At 37.8% G+C, this 22,874-nt stretch overlaps 1 protein-coding gene across 1 annotated transcript in view; it reads right to left on the bottom strand.

Annotated features, from left to right (window-relative positions):
• The window catches only part of LOC127430252 (membrane-associated phosphatidylinositol transfer protein 3-like), a 162,251-nt gene that overhangs the window by 100,454 nt on the left and 38,923 nt on the right, over positions 1-22,874 (bottom strand). The window contains exon 3 of the mRNA XM_051679924.1: positions 16,249-16,353. Coding sequence (XP_051535884.1) covers positions 16,249-16,353 — 105 coding nt within the window. The remainder of the gene's footprint in view (positions 1-16,248; positions 16,354-22,874) is intronic.

Here is a 22,874-nt window from a genome sequence, read left to right as displayed (position 1 = left end):
AAATTCAGCAGACGTGCTACTGTCTATTAAGTCAATCAATCAATATTTGCAGATGTTTCATCTCTCCATGGTCTCTACAAGTAAGCTAATGAAATTAGTTCAACTCTAATAAATATTTTATGCTAATTTTTTATTTAATTTATTTGTTAAGTACATTATCCTTGCTTAACTTTTAAAAAAAGGTGTTCAACAACATATAAGTTTATGCTGTGGAATCAAAACTGGTATTGAGAATCATAAAATGACACTGGCATCAGTGTCGACCTCTGAAATGTTGGCATCAAGACAACCCAAGATGCAATACTGCAATTCAACTGCATCTAGCTCCCACTGACAAATAACAACCCTTCCTTTTCTGAAGCAACCACCAGTCTTGTTTCTTATCAGAGATCACTCACTCTCTATTCCATCAATGTTCTCTGCACAGCAGAATGTGTAGCACAGACCGGTATCAGTGTCCTTCGGCGCTGGCAAATACATATACAGTAAGTCAATATATAAAGCAATTTGCCCTCCTCCCGTGACAATATGCTCCATCACTAGCTTATTATGGTTTTCTTCCTTTTTTCTCATTTTTTTCTCTCTGTGGAGTCATCCTATTGTTCCTAGCTTTGTGTCTCTCCAGTTTTCCCTGCTTGGGGCATTCTGTCTTTAAATGGAGAAAGAAAAGGAAATAAAAAGTAATTAAATGGGAATTAGCGTGTGAGGGAGATTGTGCCTACAAGAGGCATATGTTAAAATAAGGCCTTGGCGGCAGCTCATGTGGGGGAGAATATAGATGAGATGCGTTTGAGTGCCTGGCTGCGGTCTGTGTCTGTGAGGAACTGACAGCGACGTGAGACTGTCAGCCACGGCCCCTCAGATAAACTGAGCAGATAACGTGCATGAATCAATCAGCCACTGGAGACTGGGGCTCTTATATTCTGCATTAATTAGTCCTCCATTCTAATTTATTCAGATAGAGTGTGAGATCTAATCAGAACCTTGAATGCACATTGAAAAGCGTTTGCTTTTGTCACAACGCCACTGAGTAGGTAATTAACATTTGAAAATTTGAGTAAAATGTTAAGGGGGAGAGAAACAGAAAATGGATTATGTTATTGTGCTAGCAAAACACTGTTGCGAATTCACTTAATACTTAAGGCGCAGTAACTTTTACCTTTGCACTGTGAAATTCCACAGGCGAAGGAGGCATGGGCCAACTTGATCTCATAGAATGAACGTTACTCTATATATATTTTCACAAACTGACTTGTACATGCCGCTTTCTATGTTTCACTGCAGTTTCCTGGTGAAATGAACACTAGAGGCGCTACAACAACTGTGTGGTTTAATCATTCTCACATAAATCACGAGTACAACTGCTAATTATGTACACTTGTATTACAGACCCACCTACATATACACACTTATTCCTGTGTCATTAGATTGCTTGGTAGCTTATCTGATAGAGCACTGGACTTTGAGCTCGACGGCCGCAGTTTGAGTCCAGCCAAAGACGCCCAAAAGTGGCATAGAACCAACACAAAATGACATGGTTGCTTCAGTTAATGTGTGTTGTCTTTTTTTGTATAACACTATCAGTTAGGGTTAGATGTAGGTTTGTTAAACTCTCTTACGATCACGCAGATTCCCATTGAGATGAGTGTATTTCGCCAGCAGAATTTTGCCAATTGCAAAGGTAAATATGACTGCACCTTTAAGCGGTTTTGGACACAGTATTTTGACACAAAAACCTACTTCTTCTGACGCCGTGACATGATATTTAATAGTCACTGTAATTATTTTCAGTGCAAAAGCACCTCCTTTCTAACTGTAGTCTTTGAAAGATTATTAAATAAATGTTAGCACTATTTACTTGGGCAAATTAACACTGCACTATTGCCAACTGCAGAAAGCATAACTGACCATGTATCCATACACAGCAGTTTAGTCAAACGCACCTTCAGCATTTTATAGAGCTGATTCAGATGCCTCTAGTCTACTGAAACACTACCCCCAGTGGCCGAAGCTGGAAGTGTTGTTGTTGAAAGTTCCAGTTTCTGAGTGAAATGTCCACAGAGGGGCACCAAAGGTGAGTTTTAAAGGGAGGTGTTTCTGGTTGTAAATAATGTTCTAAAGTGAAGAGGAATGCCCTGATCCAAACACAAACCCTGAATCTAACCGTCATTGGAGTAAAAATGTAATCTTAAATGCAACCTCAAAATTGTGGTCACCCAAACCCGTGTCTCTAAGGTTGCTGACGCAATGTGGCAGTAACAACACAGGAAAAGGTATATCACAAAAATGTCTGATGAGAGATGGCACTGGTCAGTAACTTGGCAGAATGGGGTCACTGTAAGGGATCTGAAAAATTAAGTTGCAACATGTCAACATCTCGTGTGATCATTGCCACAAGCACATAGAACCAGCCTGCAGGGGATGCTTCGCCATGCAAAGTGCATTCAGCGCTAATTTTCTGGGCACACTTGCACGTTACCTAATTTGATTATTCCTGTGGTGAATAAAAGAGATCCTGGCCAAACCCTAAGCCTGCAATAAAGCAGATGACATTTGTTAGGACTCACTTATTGAAAGCATAAATGTGTAAACGGGTAATTGTTATTTGCCCATGATTTTGAAAGAAGAGTGGTCCTGGTGGAAGAATTGCTGTTTTGGCTTGTGTAGCCCATCACACTGTTTTCAGAAAGTGCCAGTACTAAGGCAGATTTTGGGGAAAGTGATTTTGCCAAGAGAAGCTTCGAGCTGTCCAGAGGCAGTTCTGGGGCAGTGACAATATTTACCTGGCTTTACTAACAGAGCTGACAAGGACAGAGCAGGGAGGGAGGTAGAGAGGGAAATTGGGAAAGAAAGACAGATAGCCAGAGGGAGAGAAAGAGATAAGCAAGGTGGCAGGCGACTGTCTGCTGATTCTCATTGAATGCCAACAGCATCAGGGTATTTTAATGGTCTGTTAAATCTTCACCCATTGGCAAATCCAATGGGCACCCACACTCTTTGGTTTCACAGGGATTCTACTCTAACTTCCATCTCAGCTCACATAACCATTCACTGCCCATATAATGCCTTCACCCAGCTAATACACATGTAATCAAGTTGATTGGGCAATAACAGGTGACCTGGGTTTTTTGTTTTTTAAAAATTCACTAGTCTTTATTTTTAATTAATTTTGCATTTTGATTTTGCATTTAAGTTTAGTTACGTTCTTATGCAAACATAAGAATATACAAATTCCTTGTATGTGTAAGCATACTTGGCAATAAAGCTGATTCTGATTCTGAAACATGACTAACGACAATTCAAACAACTATTTCTACAATTCCGTTGGGTGCCAGAAGCTGCATGGTTTACAGTGTTGTGTTGTCCAAAGTAATTTTGCACACTCAAATACTAGTATGAATGCAGATTAAAGGATTAATTCACCCAAAAATGAAAATTCTCTGATCTTTTACTCACCCTCATGCCATCCCAGATGTGTATGACTGTCTTTCTTCGGCAGAACACAAACTCAGATTTCTTGAAGAATATCTCAGCTCTGTAGGTCCATAAAATGCAAGTAAAGCTGTAAAAAGCACATGTCGTCATCATAATAGTAATCCATACAACTCCAGTGGATTAATTAATGTCTTCTGAAGCAAAACACAAGGTGTGTGTAAGGAATAGATCAATATTCAAAAAGTTTTTACAAAAATTCATGAGGTGTGAAATACGAAGAAATAGAGGAGCATAGTATTCAGACAGAGATGCCTCATTCGGCTGGTTTGGATACGTCAGCTGTGGCACCATTTTGGAATGGTCAACAAGGAGAGCTGTTTGAATTGGTTTGAATGCAAGTGAATGGAGGAGATGCCTCAGACTGAGCTCCTTTCTTGCTTTGTATGGAAACAATATCGCAGTCCACAGGAACAGCTGCTAATAAGGTTTCTACATATGAATATCTATGCAGAGGAGGCTTTCGTACTTACGTCACGCAAGAGGTAGCTTGAACTCCACCCTCGTCAACGAGCTGGCCAGAAGCAAACATTTTTAGTAAAAAAAAGTTTTAAATATTGATCTATTTCTTACACCTAGCGTTTCACTTCAGAAGACATTAATTAATCCACTGGAGTCTTATGGATTACTTTTATGATGGCTATATGTGCTTTTTGGATCTTCAAAAATCTGGAACACATTCACTTGCATTTTATGGACATACAAAGCTGAATATTCTTCCAAAAACCTGTCATGAGGGTGAGTAAATAATGAAAGAATTTTTCATTTTTGGGTGAACTACTCCTTTAATCTTGACTGGGACAAAACTGTGTCCAGAAACCGTGCTTAAGTGTCTCAAAAGTTGCAAAATCCCTAAAATGTCTGATGAGGCTCCAGCTGTAAGTCTCGAATATGATTCCTTAAAAAGTCGGGTCGTCAATTAGGTTGTCGAATAGTGTCAATCAGGCAGTCCTTAGGGAAGGGTTCCCAGATCCTCTAGAGAAGAGATTGATGAGTTTTTTACCTGTGAGAAACTGCAATTAACTGGTGAGTCTACACAAGAAAGTCCTAATGATCCCTCATTAAACTGATTTATAGATTCATTATAATCTTGGTATGAAAAGTAAAAATGGTACCGCATACAATATATTATTCAGATTATCAAAGCATCTGCTGCTTTCACATCAAGGAGAGTAGATGAAATAAAAGCAATCCCTAAACCTCTACGAACTTAGAAGTCAGACAAGTACGGCAGGACACAAAGAAGTTGTTTGACTAATGAAAAGCCAAACAGTATCTAGCAACACAGTTAAAGCTTCAGGTCATTCAGAGTAAAAATCACCTTATCTAACCTGCCTTTTCACTGATTCCACAAGATTAGACATCAATGGACTCCAGGACTTGATGTAAGAAGGAAATAAAAAAAGCACTAGCTTATCTTTAAATGTAAAGAAAGGACATTTCAAAGAAGTGTTCATCATTTTCGATGAAAGATATTGTTAAATTGCTTTTAAAAAGGTGACCAATTACGAACAAAAATGGCTTTTAGTCCAAGTCTATTAGCTTTGAAACCAATTTTATGCTAGTGTACTCCTTAAAGTTGACAAAATAAACTTTTAGCAGTTATATTATGCATTTTAAATTGAAAGTCTTTCTCTTCCAAGAAAATGGATAAAAAATAATGATGACTCATACAGTACCACAGATTTTTGTCCAATTAAATGCTCTCTAGAAAGACAATGACCTTCCCCCAAATAGGACTTGCTGCAACTGACTTAAAAACTAGGTTAATGGCTATGACATTATGAAAGTCTATTGACTGTTTATTGGTTATTTAAGGGATGAGCTTCCTGTTAGAACAGGAAATACAGGACAAAAAACGGTGCTCATCCAGCAATTTGTGGTATTTAAAAACTCATCCTTCAGTTACCGGTACATACACGTACAACACAATTTCAAATGTGTAACTGCTCTTCTAGCTAAATGGCCATGTTAAAGGGATGGGCACTACAGGATGTCAGCATAGGGCAGGAAGCTACTGTTGTCACTCAAGTGTGTTAGTACCGTTCACAGATCAATCCATGAACCAGCCATTCTAGTCCATGACAAGATCAGACAGCATCCAGATGGCATTGCTGAACTCACGCTGGCTGGAAACTAGTCAAGAGGACCCCCTGCTAGATGCGTTTAAGAGTAGCTATGCCAGTGTTTTCTAATTAACATCAGTCTATCACACACCAGGTAGAAAGCCACATATTTGACAGACTAATTAATCTGGAAGCCTTGAGTGCCCTCAGACTTCAGTGCACCTCCAGCACTTAATCCTGTCAAGAAAATGTCTCAACTGTAATGGACTATGGGGAACCAGCACTGTGAATCACAGACCAACTTAATTAACACAATGTTTGGAAACTGAATTTTCCGCTGAACACTGAAAAGATTCAAGTTTATTTAAGGCGCATTTCCATCATCAGGCCAAAAGGTTACCACTGCTGAACCGTGCCGTTTTGTAACAATCTGGGCTCATTGGCACTGTAAGCCCTTTTCCACCCACATGGTTCGGGTGCGGGTTCCTGGGCCGGTGCGAATTCTCTAACTATATTCCGCCCATTTCCACCGCAGAAAAGGCCATTCCGGGGCCGAAAACCTGGTTCCGCATTGGCCCCAAAAGCTTGTTGGTCTCTAAGCAGGAACCGATTACATCAGGGGACGGAGGGCAGGATAATGTTTCGTCACCAAGTTTTCCCATGTTTCGTCACCATGGTAAAGTTTTCCCAAACAACAACAGTAGCTACCATCTGCAGCAAGGAGTACTTCTTCACTCTATAACAAAAATAAAAAGCCCACAAAGTTATCAGACATCAAATGCGTTCAGGTAACACGAAAAAACAAGTACTCTACTTGCGGTATGGTATTTACGAAGATCCAAGATAAACTAGAGAGATCGCAAAGGAAAAAAATCTACGAGAATGAAGATACAGCACGAAATGATGCATGCCGCTCTCAATTGGACAACTGACTAAATCATAAACAAATTGAAAAACACTTAAGGGAGTACAGGGATCACAAGAAGGACATAGGCAAAAGCAACAGTGGACAGAACAACAATGTTTTGGACTCTGACACCTACCAGCCTGCTATCTAAACAGGGCATTGAATTCAGTCATAATGCTCGTAATAAACAGTGAATCGCTGGTGTCCTCTGAAGCTGATCTCAGTAAGTTATATTTGCCAACTTTTGTTAGCTTTTCTTTCACTATTGTCATCTAAAGCCCGATTCGGATGGCAATTGTTTCTCAGGGTGACCTCTGTAAAAGTACATTTTCATGGCTCCTCTGTGATAAAACTCATGCGTTCGGATGACAGTTAAATCACGGGGGATGAGCAAGACTTTTTGTCGATCACATGACTGCAGTTGCGCTTGTTATATGGAAAATTCATCAATACACAAACTGTGTCCTCTATATTTGCATTTAAATATGTTTGGAATTACGCTAAAGTGAAAATAAAAATTTTAAAGCAAGAGGGAACCGCGCTGCAAAGTGCTGCGGACATTTACAGAGTACATTTTCACATACGGAGCAAGCCAAGTGTATATCAATGCAGCCAAATAAATCTGTCAATGGGGGTACGCATGTTTCGTCACCCACATCAGTTGTGCCGCTTGTGCGCTCTCTCCTAAGCGCACGCAAGGAGATATAGAAGAGACATATCAAGGACAGTAAAGATAGTTAAAATGAAATTTGAGGAGCTATGGTAAAAATGGTTTTCTTATGTTTTATCTATCAAAATGACGGACATCATTTGGAATTATCTGTCAGTGTTTAAAAAGTGGAGGTGGAAATTAAACCTTTTACATAAGATAGACATTAACCCGGCAACTTTTCTGGGACTACTTGACCCATATAATCGAGTAGTCATGCAAGCCCTATTTATAAATGTAATTAGTAAACGTTTCTACATTAAAATGTGATATATTACAATTTTATTACATTGCTGCCATAATAATGGACCATTTCAAAAGTTTACATGATCTGGCTCTCGTTTTTCTTTTCCTTCTACTTAAGAGTTCCCACCCACTGTGGTGGAGAAGCGAAGTAATTTTATTATTGTGAATTATTTCAAAAATGTCTGTTACACAATCCTCCAAATTTCACAACTGTCCATTACCAACAGAGCTGTTAGCATGTGCAGCGCAAATGTACGGCACTTAGCAGTGGTCAAAAAGGAGTTACAAAACGGTGTTTGGATTATAAACTCAGAGATGTGGATTCAGACAGTAATTAAATTACCACATGACCTTGGTGTTTGTCAAAAAACAGTAGGTAATTTGGCTGGGAATTTTCTTGCTGGAAGTGGGAGAAAAACAGACATTTCGGATTCGGACGGCAATAAAATCACTGACGACCCCCTGTAAATGCTGGAATTACTTCACGTCCCTATGTAAAATAATTGCTGTCCAAATAGGGCTTTATTTTGTGTATTGTTTTATTCTGTAAGGAGATTTTGACCAGCTAATTACCAAGTTTGGAAGATCGCAACTTTCTGTCAATTAAAACGGTGGGATTCTCAATCAATAATATTATATGCTATGGCAAATATCCAAATACAACCATCTGCTACACCAATGTTAATAATGATTCCACTGTAACAGTTTACAGACCGTAGCAAGTCAAGTCATAGTTCATACAATATAATGTAATTACATTACCTGTTGTCTTTAGCGTAGATGTAGTTTCTGACAATATTGTTGAGCAATGTAATAACGATGGATTGCATTAATCCATATGTTTAAATATGTCCTCAAAAACAAGAGTAAAAGCTGTATCCACCATTTTCATGGGGGTCTTACTGGGGAAAGACACGTTTCGGATGATCCGATCACAAAGGTCAGTGCTAAATATAGTTTTAAACGGGGTGCAAAATGTTTTGTGATTGGATCACAAAAACACATACAGAGATAGTCAAAAACCACATCGCATTTGAAGTTAAAACGGCATCCTGATGCATCCCGGACAGCAGCAAAGCACCACCTCTCACCAGTCAATCACCCGCCAAACAAATGCTTAAACTTACATGCGGATTTAAAAGGAAATAACAGTCTGATCGGAAAACTTGAGCAATTTCATACCCAAGTATGAGCACTTCACAGATCTTCCTTAGTGTGTCTGTCTGATTTGAACATGCAAGGTGACAAGATGACAAGCACACACATCTGAAGCTGAACTAACACAGGTACTCCACTAAAACAACCAATAATATTACTCGAAATGTTGCGTTTGTGCTTAGATTAAATCCCAACTGCATCTGGAGTGCGGTGGTTTTGTTCGTGTTCTCTTTATCTTTATAACTTTTTTGCAGATTATTATCGTTCAGTAACACACTGATATAGTGACTGATGTATGTCCATACGAAATCATACACGCTCTCCTCTCCCAAGATAAGAATGGACTGAATGGGCAAGTGACCAGTCGTGATTTACCATGTCACTGAAGTCGTTCCACAAGCAAGGTTCTCCGTCCTGAGTATGGTTAGCTAACAGTGACAGTTTGAAATCGTACAGTACCGAACCGGTGTTGTGTTGAACTCTGTTTCCCCGTCGGGATCAGTTTCCCCCCAGCAGATCTGTATGGGGGAAACAGTATTTGGCGGTAACATTCTCCGTTGTCAGAATGCGTTCCCCCATGCACAAACCTAAGCCTAACCCTAACCTACGCTACCCTACCTACCCTTATCCTAACCATAACCCCATAACCTATAGGGGCTAGGGGGAAACAGATGCCGATGAGGAACACAATTCGACATAACATCGGCAGTGGCGCTTGCAGCTGCTGTACGCAATGTGCATACCATGAGCGCTCCGATTGACCTGAGAAATATTTACTCTCAGAATATTTCACCAATCATGAAATGTGTCCCGTATTTCTGTTGGCTGTTTAAAAAAGCTAGCAATGCCCAATTTGCGAATGAATAATTCTTTTGAGTCGGTTCTTTTCAGTGAATTGACCAAACAGGCTTGCAAAACGATCTGAATCGATTCGTGATTCAGTACAATTAGTTCAGAGCGCTCTCTCACTGAATCATTTGAAGCGGTTTCTCACATGGGATATTTATGAATACAGCACTGGATACAGTGTAAATACTACAGTCAGTTTACTTACAGTCAACTGAAACAAAAGGCTGAATTTTTGAGAGGTAACTTAGAGAAACTTCAGCTAGTGCTGTGTCATGTGAACTAGGGGCTGTTCAAACTGAACGTGTTTTTCAGTCATTTTCCATGTAAACATTCACTAGATGGATGTCTTTGGACAATTGCGTCATGTTTTACTGTGTTTTTAGCATCTCTCACAGGAGCGCTGCATTTTTAGACGCTGTGTCAAGTTAAAAAAAGTTCAACTGATAAAAACGCGTCTCGACACCTTGTTTCTGCTCTATTCGTTGTGGTGCGTTTTGCTTCTTTAGCACGAAAACACGTCTGTCTGAACGGTTACTGGAAGAATAGCTTTAGCCAATAGTTACATGAAAGCTACTCATACTCGAGAAAATAAATAAATGCTTATCTCAAAGTCACCAGAATTGAACGCTTTGGTGTTGTTTTTTGCAACAAAAAAATATCTTTAAATTTCTTTGACATTTGCACCACATCTCGCTTTTTCTTCAGCATCTCGCGCAGGACCGGCACTGTTTAAACACCACGTCAAGTCAAAAAGAACTTCAGATTTTCAAAAACGCATGTTGAGACACCTGCACTATGTTTCATTCTTTGCGCTGCATCTAGATTGTTTTCAGCACAATTGTCACAAAGATTCAACAGTCTGAACAAGTTCAGGCTGCATAGGGGACTGTTGTATTGTTTCATATTATTCTAGATTGTTCTGCACCAGGTGAAGTTTCAGCAAATAAACGGTAAGGCAATGCTTTTTTTCCCATTCTGCTCTAGTGTACTAAGGGGCTGCAGTGCCTTGTTAAAACTGTGTATGTTTACTGTTTCAGTACTGTTAAGAATATTGCCTATATACTTACATAAAATACATCTATACTAGGAGAAGATACTAGGAGAAGAAATTAGATAGTAAGTGATTTCGGGTTCGGGTCGGGTTTAAAATCTGACGGTATTGTTCGGGCCAGGTAGGGTCAGGCCACACGGTCTCGGGTTCCATTTTAAGGCCTGTGCAGACCTCTAGGCAGATTTCTGTGCGTACCCTCAGATTAAATCCTGCAGGTGCCCATGCCGAACCGTGTTCAAGTGGAAATGCTACTAAAACCGTTACTCACCATGCTCAGCCTGACAGTGGAAGTACCATTGACTTCAAAAAGAATCTGGACATCTAAGCCACACAAAATGTACAAATGTCACTGTTTTACAAAGTGTCTTAACTAGCTGCGATCAATAATAAGTGATAAAAGTTATATCTTCCATGTTAATCTCAATTTTTGTGAGACAGGACTTTTTGTCAATCTCTTGCTTTCTATTTCAGCAGTGATGGTAGCCCCGCCCACGTGAAAGCTCATTGATCCAAAATCCACCTCCACATTAAAGTACATTAAACATAACTGAATACCTTGGAAAAGTTCATTTAACTTAAAAACTTTATGGAAACTCAAACTCAAAGTAAATTTTTCAGTGGTATAAAAAGTTGGGTTCTCTCAACTTCTAAGTTGTGTTATCTTTGCTTTGACTCAAGTTATGCTAATATGAATATATATTAAAAATGTAACTAAAGTCTTGTTGAGACAACAGGCAAAACAATTGAAAAACCATTTGATTTAAGTAATGTAGACTTTACCTCTTTTGTCAAATAACGTAATTATAATTAATTGAACTTTTTTTTTTTAAACACTCTTGCATTTTATCTGCATACTTTATGCAAAGTATGAAAATCTTCGACTCTTAAGGCACTAGCATATTGCAAAGCAAACATAGTGTGATAACTTGTGAGGAAGGAACATAAACAGGGTTTGAAATTAACACCCACCAAACCAGTCAAATGCAGGGAAAAAATCGTCCGGGGCGGGTAACTCTGTCACTCTTACTTGCCCACTGACGTGCACAGAACGGGGGTACAGGGGCGCTTTTAAGCGGAGGTGCCTTTAAGAGCACGGAGGTGCCTTTAAGAGCATGGAGATTTAAGCTGAGGTGTTTTTACAACATATTTTTTACTATATTATTTTGAATCTAAACTATGTGTTTAGATTCAAAGTAATATAGGCCTACATTTCTCAGTATCAAAGATTTTGTGATAAATGTTTTTGCATGTTAGTTGATTCAACATATGTTTTTGAGTTGATTTGGCAAATACGCTTGTTAATTCAACTTAAGCATATAAATTGATTCAATGAGAACTAAAACAAGCTAAGATTAATTGACTGAACTCAAAAATTCCATCAGAATGAGAGAAATCATTAAAATCATCCACCTAAACTCAAAACACTTACGTAATGGAGGTAATATTTTAGGATTTATGTTTATTGTACGTAATTAATTTGGGTTAAAAACATCAGGGATAACAGTGTATGCTCTGATTGGCTGTGATTGTGTGTTGTCATGGTAACATTTTCACATTCAGTGTAGACCAAAAAAATCGTTTGTCACTGGAATTATATCATGCCTTATTGGGACACAATATTGGATAACAAAATATCAGGTAATTGCAAAAATGGCTAGGAACATTTTTTTTTCTTTTTTTTTTATGCTCCTTGGTTTTGATATATGACATTAATACATTTTAAATGCTATTTGGGGCCACTGAATTCAGGTCTACTTAGAACATGCACAGAATTCAGTCAGTAGAAACGATGGTCAACACTATCTTCAAGTAGCACAAATTGAATTTATAGGCTTAAAAAAAAAAAAAAAACATGATATATATATATATATATATATATATATATATATATATATATATATATATATATATATATATATATACACACACATAACATTTAAAGAGCAGCACAAATTGGAGTATAAAAGTTATTGCCAGCCCTGATCCTACTAGGATGAATCTGGATTTAGTGTTAAAACTCTATTTTTTGATATTATGAAAGCAATTACTTTTGACTGAATCATGGTATTAATCACAGCACCGGTCCTGAAAGAGTCACAAAAAAGTTTAGCGATTTCCCTAAAGTGACCGCCAAAAGCTAACATCATTTTCATCTTGCAGGAAGAAGCCAAGAAGAGCATTTTGGTACAAGGCACTTGAAAACAAACTGATAGTGGCTTGGCAGGGTCAATGCCTGCCTCTCACTTAGCACATTTATCGCTCTGTCGCATCAGCTTAAGTCTCCTTCCCCATGAGTGCCTCCAACAGACCAATCATATTTCACAGGGGAGCAAAAACAAAAACATGAGAAAAGGCCACATGAATAATTGAGGGGAAGGGTGAATTATCTTGAGCAATACTAGCATGCACAGTCTGAGGGAAAATAACCATTTCCATGATGGTAAATTAGAGTATCAAAAAATATGTGCAGTACACGACAACAAATATCTCAGAGAAGTCATTTTTAATATATGTGAATATCATGTTTTCATGGAAATCTGCTGTGGCTGTGAGGCTTTTTATATGCTGGCTTTTCATAACTGGTATCACTCAATATGGAAAAATAAATCAATATGTAATTGCTATGTAACAAGCTAGGAGAGAAATATTTTGTATGTAAATTTGATTTTGACATATCAGCTACTCCACGATCAATCCCCGAAGAAATTTACACCATCCTCCTTTCACGTTGTACTCAAGATTTGTGAGTACAAAACAGCTCTGAACAAAGACACAAGCTAACAATATAGTTATTGCTAATTAAAAAAGTTTTACACATAAAGACATGAATAGTATTTTTTTTATACATATATGTTGAAAATGATGTTTACTCACAATAGATGAAGACTGCAGTCATATCAGAAACCTAATAAAAGCTGTTTAATTTTACATGGAGCAAGTCGCCCCCTCATGGCCACTGCCATGTTGACAAAACTTGACAACCTGTGTCATGCAATATTAGAGTTACTACCACTAATGATAACTAATAATAATAACATGTTTACTTTATTTAGCACTTTCAGCCAAGGCTCAAACATAAAAGTACATGCAAACAAAGCAAGCAAACCAAAAAACTAAAATAAAACACAATATACTTACAATGAAGCCCAAGTCAACAGTATAGTCCAGAATGACGGTATGGTGTTGATAAAGAGGAATGTAATCCACCAGACAGTCTGAACAGAATGAGGGCAAGTGGACAGATAAACTGTCCAACAAAAAAAAAGGTCCCTGCTGGAGTCATGAAACAAACCGCTACGACCTGCACCACTCACGGATGAACGGCACAAGTGCAAGCACAAGGCAGTGTTCAGCCAGGGTAGAGACCTTTAAGACACTACAGATCACACTAGCTAGCAGAGCATGGAAAAGAGACATGGAATTTGTTCATACCACACCCAATTCCAATTAGTTTTTAAAGATCTGATTTCAGACACTGTCCACACTGTCATTTTGCAAGCATTGTTTTTTTAGGCAGTTCAGTAAATATCTGGTATATCTACATTGGTTGCCATAGTAATCAAGAGACAGAAGAGTAGCTGTCAGTGTGGAAAGAGAGGATGGAAAGCTAGAAATGTCCATCATGACGAATCATGACATCACCCGACACAGCTGTAGACACTACTGCGCTTTATGACATAACAGTGACGCTATGCAACAAATGACACACACACACACAAAGAAAAAAAAAACACTTGAAAGCAGAGCTGATCATTCAGACTGAAATGCATTTCCAGAAATCTGATTTTAAATGTATTTCAAACCTTATATGGATTTAGCTTGGATTAGGTTTATAAATGTGTTCATTTGACGTTCAGACTACAAACAACTTCACGGATTTGAGTCAGATAAGCCAAAAAAAGTACCAACTGAAGCCATGGTGTTCTCAGTAAACTCACCGCAGCATTAATATAAACCTCTCTTTAAGTTTCACATATGCATGGACCTTTACACAGAGCACTTGGGATATTAATGAATATGGCTACATTATGAAAAGGAAAGCCTGAAAGCAACTCCAAACAGAGATTGCTGTGGCTCCAAGCAACAAGAAAGTGAAGAGTCCCAATTTTCACTTTCACTAATGACTCATGCTTGCTAACCCTTACTTTTGCAAGAATAGATTGCATAAGAACAAAGAGATCAAAAAAATCAATAGAGACAGCTGAGATGTAATGTTGTTTAATGTGATTTGAAGTCTGTTTCCTCTATTTTAATGGTGAAATGAAATATTAGAGGTTTGTTGAGCAATTTTTGTGACACGGGTGGTTAATGTAAAACATAATAAGAAGCACTATAAAATGTTATTTTACATTAGAGTCTCCTGTGATCTTGAGAATATGAGCTAAGGAAGTGCATTTTAGTAATTTTGACAGCTGGAGTACTGTATTTATTGTTTACTCCACAAATAAATCAGCCTTCTACTCAGTGTGGGACGAAGGGGAAATGAAGCAGTTTTACGCTATTTTTCAAACAGTTGGTCTATATACTATATGCATCAGACTTTAGGTCAGACTTGTGTCTTTGGGGGTTGCATCGCATCTCACTTTTTCAGCACCTCACATCATGTAAAATTAAAAACAGTTATTTTAAAATGTGTCTCAAGACCCCTAGCTGTTTTTGCAAGCGAGAACGCGTACTATGTGTACTCCCTGTGAATCGCTCAAAACAAAGTTTGAATGCTTTGGCTGCACCGGACAGAAAGTCAACTTGTACAACTAACAGCCTGGCAACACGGGCGTGTCTGTTGATGCGCTGTGCCGCAAAGACTTGAGGCTGTCTACTCTGGACACATCGACACGAACGTTCTAAACCATTTAATTTGTGTAGGCGCACCAGCGCATGCAGAGCAAAATGGAACATGACACCTGTTTATTGTCGCCGCAACGGACACTTTCAGTGTAGACAGCATCATTGATTATAATGGGGTTCTATTGTTTTTGACGCGATGCGCCACTCATGCCCGGTGTAGACAGGCTGTTATACTTCCCAATTCGATCACAAGGCAGCAACCAAAATACCACTGGAAACAATCCAAAAATGTTTTTTGATGGTCATGTCATGCATTTACAATATCATTGATCATTTTTAAGTTCCCAAGTACTCATGACCATCTCTAACGTGAGCTGTCCATTGCAGAATATTCTCAGTTATTTCATGTACAATTTACATAAACAATGCATATTTAATATCTCTATGGGGGAGTGAAGTATTGTGATTGGAAGCTGTACAGTTGGGTTCAAAAGTCCACACTGAAGATTTTTTTTAAATCTGGAACAAAGTTTTAGGATTTTGAAAAATGTAAAACAAGGAAACATTTTGGTGCAAAATAAATAAGTTATATTTTAGATTCAGCACTATTTCTATTCAAACAATCTAATTTGAGACTAATTTGATCATATTAACTTCCTTGTACAAAAGGTCAGATTTCTTGCTCCCATTGAAGCACACAAGATGCTCTTTGTATCATTCTTAAAATCATGCTGGGATAACACGGATCACCTGATTTCACACAAACTTGTGGAGTCCATGACAGCTCGAGTGCAAACCAAAATACTAAGAAAATCTGGAATGCATACAAGTTTTTCAATTCAACTTGTCACTCAAATTCTAATTCTTAAAATCATTTGTAATTGAAAAGCTGTATTAGACATGACTGCAAAATAGAAGCATTTCCACAAGTGGACTTTTAAAAAACCACTCTATGTAACATCTCAATGATGTGAGTTCTTACCCTGAGTCTGGTCGATGTGGCCCAAGGTTTCTATCTGTTCAACGAGATCATTAGAGTTCCATTGACTCATTCCTAAGAGCATGGCCGTTTTACCTTCCAGCACCTCTGAAAGACAATAAACACATACAAACACACTCAATGAGAGCAGTAAATGATCAGGAAGAGCTTGGCAGTCAATCATTTAGTTAATCATGAGGATAATCCAGAGAATGTCATCCGATTCTGCACTATGCTCATTTAAGCTCAATAGATTCACATGCAATTCTGCATTACATCAAAAGCAATTAAGAATCATAAAATTATCTTTAAATACAGCTACCGCTATAAACTGATGTCCAACTAATCAGCACAGAGTAAGCGATCAGCCACTCCGTCGGTCCTTCTGACAACCCCTGAGTGCTTGACAGAAGAGTGGATATAGAACTTGGCTGTACGAATCAAAGTGCGTGACAGCATGTTGCAAGCCCAGTGCCATATCGGATCTCCCTGAGCTGAACATTCAGTGTGAATGAGAGACTATATATGGCAGGGCTCTGTCAGGGTTGTTAATTTGCATTACCTGCTCAAGCCATTCGGCCACTGTCTGTCTCATGCTATTTGCTAGACTGTCACTTTTACATTTTATGAGTTCATTCAAACAAAGTTACACAAACAAACACATGCACGCTCACAGAAACAATGCAAGTAACAGTTGTAAGGGAGCTATGAGGTCTTTGAGTTTGGAGAGAATGGGTTTAAATCATTATCCAAATACTGAGAGTTACTGAGTCATGTCAAATGGAACAGCGTATAGAGAGCGCAGAAGGAACATAGATCTTGTGAAGTGTGAAATGTGCTTAGCACAAAGAAGAGAAACAACAGTAGCCTGGTGCCTGAAGGAGAGACAACCACCTATTTCAGTAAATAAAACACATAAATTGGTAACACATGAGAGCGTGCCAGCTAGAAAGGTTTCAGCTGGAAATGCAAACGGATGACAGCAAAGCGCTTTCAGATCAAAAGCAGAGTAAAAGAGAAAACCCAAAAGGAAAAGAGAAAACAGAACCATGTAAAAATGTGGTAACACACTTATAGAACAGCTTGAGCGGATGAGCAAATCAAAAGTTGTCATTCCCAAATATTTAGTCAAATCTTTTCAAGAGATCTACCAATAGTGTTTGTTTTTTACTGATTATTTTTGTTATTTTAAGTGTCTGATTAGGATACAGAAATAAAAACATTACAAACTTTATGATTAATTATCAGTTAGGGCATGCAATTGATTAGTAAATCCTATGTTGAACATTCAGACAACCAATTATAATAAGTACAGAAATGTGAATATCCTTAAATAATACCACTCAAGCCAATTATCTCTAATCAGTACCATTAGTGAAGAACTTTCAGGAAATCAACATAAAACTACACTAATCTACATACTATGTGCCAGAGTAAAGTAACTTTCACAATAAATTCATAATTTCTGTTACTTTAGATATCAATAACTATATTTTCATCCAAGGATTTTTTGCGAAAAAAGTTTTAGCGCATCAAAATAAAGCTGATGGAAACGCAAATTATCGCTAATATTTCACAAGTGTCGACATAATATTTTTCAATTTTAACTCTAGCGCATTAACTCTATGTCGATACTTCAAATGTTGCAAAAAACTGGTTTGGAAACACTTTTTGTCGAGAAAATTGGCATTAACGCAAAATGTAGTGTCACATGTCAGAATTTACCTCAATCGTTAGCCTGTGTTAATCATGACGACAATGTATACATTCTTGAAAGCCAATTTATTGTACGTGATTATGGATTGATCTTAACGGCATAGCACAGATCCGATGCTGCAAACATAACACTTCCAGGAGTGCCAACACAAATATCTCATATCATGTACATGCACGGAGATCAAATTAATGGCCACTGTTTGCGATTAATTTAATCGTGGTAGCCATCCGTTTATTTATTATAGGTGCTTTTCAACACCATTAAAAATAATAGATGGCAGTCATGGAATTAGCCCATAATACAAAAAAAAAAAAAAACATATAATTTCTGGGTTTTAAATTAAAAATAAATACACAACACTAGGAGAAAAGCATCAGTGCACTAACATATTAAATAAATTACCAAATGAATAAAGCATTAAATAAAATAATTAATTACCAAACGAAAAAAAAAATTATATTTTTAGACCTATATATGCCTTTTCTTTACACAAACTTAAATTAGCTTTACCCTGTTTTGTAGATGAAATAAGTCTGCTGAATGACATTCTCAGAATGTTCTACACTTTTTTCAAGACTATAAACTATCAGAACTATTTGACCAATGCTGAATTCACTTTCAGAAAACTAGCTTTTGAACGTTTTAAAACTCTGAGATATTTTAAATCTAACCCTCTTTACCTCGGATCTCATTTGCTGAGCTTTTTCAGAAAATGTAAATTGCATTATGACGCTAAAATTAACTTTAGATGACAATCAAGTTCAGCTGGTCATTAAAAGTTGCTGGACAAATATGCGGGACATAATGCAGTTGTGATGGCAATGCTTTAGATTAGATGATTGTTCAAAATAGCCTATTGAATATCATGAATGTATCATATATATGATATTACACCGCATACATTTTTCTTTAATAGCTGTGCACACAGCATACACACATCTATGGATGGTCTTTAATCTAAGTCTAAGAAAGTTTCCCCCACTATTTAGTGCAGGTTGCCAGCTTGAACAGGCCATGACGATTCGCTTGCGGTTCGGAACCGGTGGCAACCTGCGATAGACGTAACATCAGGACCAATATTACAGTCCTATCATAAGGGTAACTGTTCCCTTTTGATTGCAATTCCTCCTCTTCTGATTGCATTTATTTGTGAAATTAAAATGACAGTAAGCTGGCTAATTTCTATGAATTGTCTCATTACCCTCCCTATTTTACCAAAACTTTGGGGAACAAAAAAATTAGGGACATCTGGGAGGCGAAAGGAAGGCTACACAATTAGCGATACATGCACGTGTCTGTATGGAAACGGCAGATTTCTTTTGCGATAAACCAAAACTTATGCAACAAAGTGTTTTTTTAGGCATGACGTCATCACGCACACCATTTTTATTGATAAAAGGCCATTGGAAACAGGCAGAAGACGGCAAATTTCCCCAACTTTTTTTACGTATTTTCACTTTGTCGATAACAAAATAGCGCGAAAAGTGGATGGAAACTAGGCTAATGATGGGAAGTCATGTAAAGTACGGAGTGACTATTTACACTAGGTCTAAATAGCACCTGCCACACAGCGCAGCTATCTGCACTCCAATAGTCTGGTGGAAACACAGAAATTGAAGAAAATCTGTGCCCCTAGTGTCGCTGCAATGGCATGGTGTGTAAAGAGTGGATGTGCTTTTTCTGTGCAGATGACCTGGGTTTGAATCTGCCTTTTTCCCATCCTGTTTCCTGTCTTCACTCTTAATATTTCCTTTAATACTACTTTGTTGCAATATTGTAGTAACAATGTTTTTTTGGCAACATAAAAATATTGTCAAAAATTCTGGCTAACCGATTATGACATCTCTTACACATATAGATCAAGTGGGGTTTATTCAGAGCCGCACCTCTTCTGATAACATTAGGCATTTCATTAATATTATGCGGTCAGTGGCGAATGATCAGACTCCGGCCATCTCACTTGATGCCGAAAAGGCGTTTGATATGGTAGAATGGGATTATCTTTTTCGGGAATACTTTTATTGGATGGATTATGTTACTTTATAAACATGTATTAATTTCAGATTATTTTACTCTGGATAGGGGAACCCAGCAGGGTTACCCTCTTTCACCATTATTGTTCTGTCTTGCCCTGGAACCATTAGCAGCCGTGATAAGAAGGGAAGAGGATTTTCCAGGGGTGGTGGCGGGAGGTATGGCGCATATGCTTTTGCTTTACGCTGATGATATTTTATTATTTGTCTCCGACCCCATTAGATCTATGCCTTGCCTCCACAGAATTATTAATTCCTTTTCTAAATTCTCAGGATACAGAGTCAATTGGTTTAAATCTGAAGCTTTGGCTCTGACAGCGTTCTCCCTTGCACTGCTTAATCAGTTATCCTGCTATCGTTTCCGCATTACAGACCTAGATCTGTGAAAAGGGGGTCCATTGACAGAACAAAATGGTCTTTCTTAAATGCTCAAAAAAATGCAGTGTTCTTTTAAAAAATATCAGTGAGTTTGGTTTCAAAGCTTTAAAGTTAATCTGTTGTCTCCACTGAGTGTCATTTTCATCATAGTTGTTTCTGGCCTGTGTGAAGTTTTTACAAATCACTTAAATGTTGTTTTCTAGCAGCTAAGTGTTTGTTTAGCAATCACTTTTATCAGGAGAGTCATTGTGAAGTGTTTTGACTTAGGCTCAGAGTGGGAGCTTAATAAGAATACATGGAGAGGGTCCGCACATGGGGGCTGCCATGTTAGAATCACATGACCAGCTGAATACTACTCGCTTAATCTCAGTAACCGTCCTGTTATTTGACACTTTCACTCATTGATTAAAGTAATCATGGCTGACTAAATACTAAATTTCTACAATGGCATGTGAAACTGCACCTGAAAAGTGCACCTTGAATGGAACCTTATTGTAAAGTGTTACCTTCATGTTGTTCCAAACCTATCTACATTTTTATCTTCCATGGAACTAATGAGAAACAATGTTAGTTTCTGTCACCATTCACTATTATTGAGTAGGGAAAAAAGATGCAGTGACAGTGAATACTGACTGTGACTAACATTCTGTCAAAAATCTAATTTTGTGTTCCTCAGAAGAGAGACATTCATACAGGCTTGAGGGTGAGTAATAAATTAACCGTCTCTTTGCACTGTGTTCTTAATGTGATCCCTACTAGCTGTAATAATTGTGATGGAGGCTTTTCCTTTTTCTTTCTTTCGTCCTTTTTATTTTTCTCTGGACAAGTAACTTTTTAACACTGGCAAGTGAATGACCAGTTTACTTGCTTAATGTCAAGCCCTGTTGGTCGCTCTGGTCCATGCATTTACAATGATCTGGGACAGGAGCTTTTAAAAAGTTTTAAAAAGGACACAAAAGTGCCATAAAAGCACAATAAAAGTGGTTCATACAACTCCATATGTGCTTTATTCCCAGTCTTCTGAAGACATTCGATTGCGTTGTGTGAGGAACAGACTAAAATAAGTCGTTTTAGTCCAGTTCATGAACGAATCATCATTCAGACCAGTTTTGTGGACCAGATCAACTGATTCACTGAAAAAAATCAAATTAAAAAGAACCATACATGGAAAGAGTGACCAGTACTTTCTTCAAAATTTCTCCTTTTGTGTTGCAGAGAAGCAAGAAAGTCAAACTGGTTTGAAACAGCATAAGGGTGAGTAAAATAACAGAATGTTCACTTTTGGGAGAACGTGTCCTTTAAGCCAGTTGCACTTACAAGGAATTTGACTTGAACATTTGTCCCTGTGTCACAATTAATTTACATAAAATTATATAAGAATTTAAATATATGAAAATGGAAGGCAAAGCACATACTTCTGAAGCATACACTCAAACATCCACTTCCGTGTACAACACCGGTTTTGGAAATCTGTCAAGAGAGCAGCTTTCAGATGCCTCATATATTCATAATTACAAGCTGCCTCATGCAAACCAAGCAACTCACCCCTGATACCAAAACAGGGAATTTATTAAAAATGAGGTAAGGAGACAAGCAGTCATTGCTCTTTGGTCTGATAGTTATAAATGCCTAATTTCTTGCTTGATTTGTCTAAAATGGATCTTTTGCCTACTCGACCTCAGAGGCTGTTAGAACAATCAATGCAACACAAAAACGCTTAGCCTAACTTTAAATAAAGCAAAGCCTCTGTGTAGCAATTAGCAGTCACAATCAATGACTGTAAATACATTTAACAATCTGTCTCAAGCAGAAATGTATCACAGTTTTAAATGAGGGTCTGATCATATTTCAGCCTGTACAAATGTGTTCAGTTTAGGCACACTCTGACAAATCTCATAACTCAAACGTACACGCTCCATTAACAGATCTAAATTAACGGCCTAAGAAATTTATCCATGTCAGTGCAAAACAAACTGACAGTCAGGGGAAAGAGCTTGAATGATCTTGAATGCACTCGTTCATAAAACGAACACTGCTGTTCTTATGCTCAAAAAGGGGGGGGGGAGCATCTAATTATGTAATTGCATGTTAAATCAAGCAATTAAGACCAATTAAAACCTATGCGATTAGATGTATGGCTCCACAACAAGAAGGTTTTTTTCTTTTTATGTCTGAGTCGGAGTTATATTTAAATGTAGTAAAATTAAAATTTCTTCACATGCCTTCTTATAAAATGTTATCATTATTAGGGGTGGGGGGGAAAACAGATTCTCTGATGCATCACAATTCTTTCTCCAATGATTCTGAATCGATTCTCAAAAATTCTGAATTGATTTTGAGTTCAATTTAAATCATTGCAGTGCAGTTGCGCTGATGTGATGCCAGAGACACAGTGAGATGCTAGAAACAAATGATCAGACATGAATATACTAAAGCCAAGCGCACACTACAGAGCTGATCGCAGACTGGATGTATCAACCACACGACCACTGCCCCCAACT

The sequence above is a fragment of the Myxocyprinus asiaticus genome, chromosome 39 (genome assembly GCF_019703515.2).
Source record: "Myxocyprinus asiaticus isolate MX2 ecotype Aquarium Trade chromosome 39, UBuf_Myxa_2, whole genome shotgun sequence".
Classification (NCBI taxonomy): domain Eukaryota; kingdom Metazoa; phylum Chordata; class Actinopteri; order Cypriniformes; family Catostomidae; genus Myxocyprinus; species Myxocyprinus asiaticus.
This window is presented reverse-complemented; position numbering and strand designations above follow the sequence as displayed.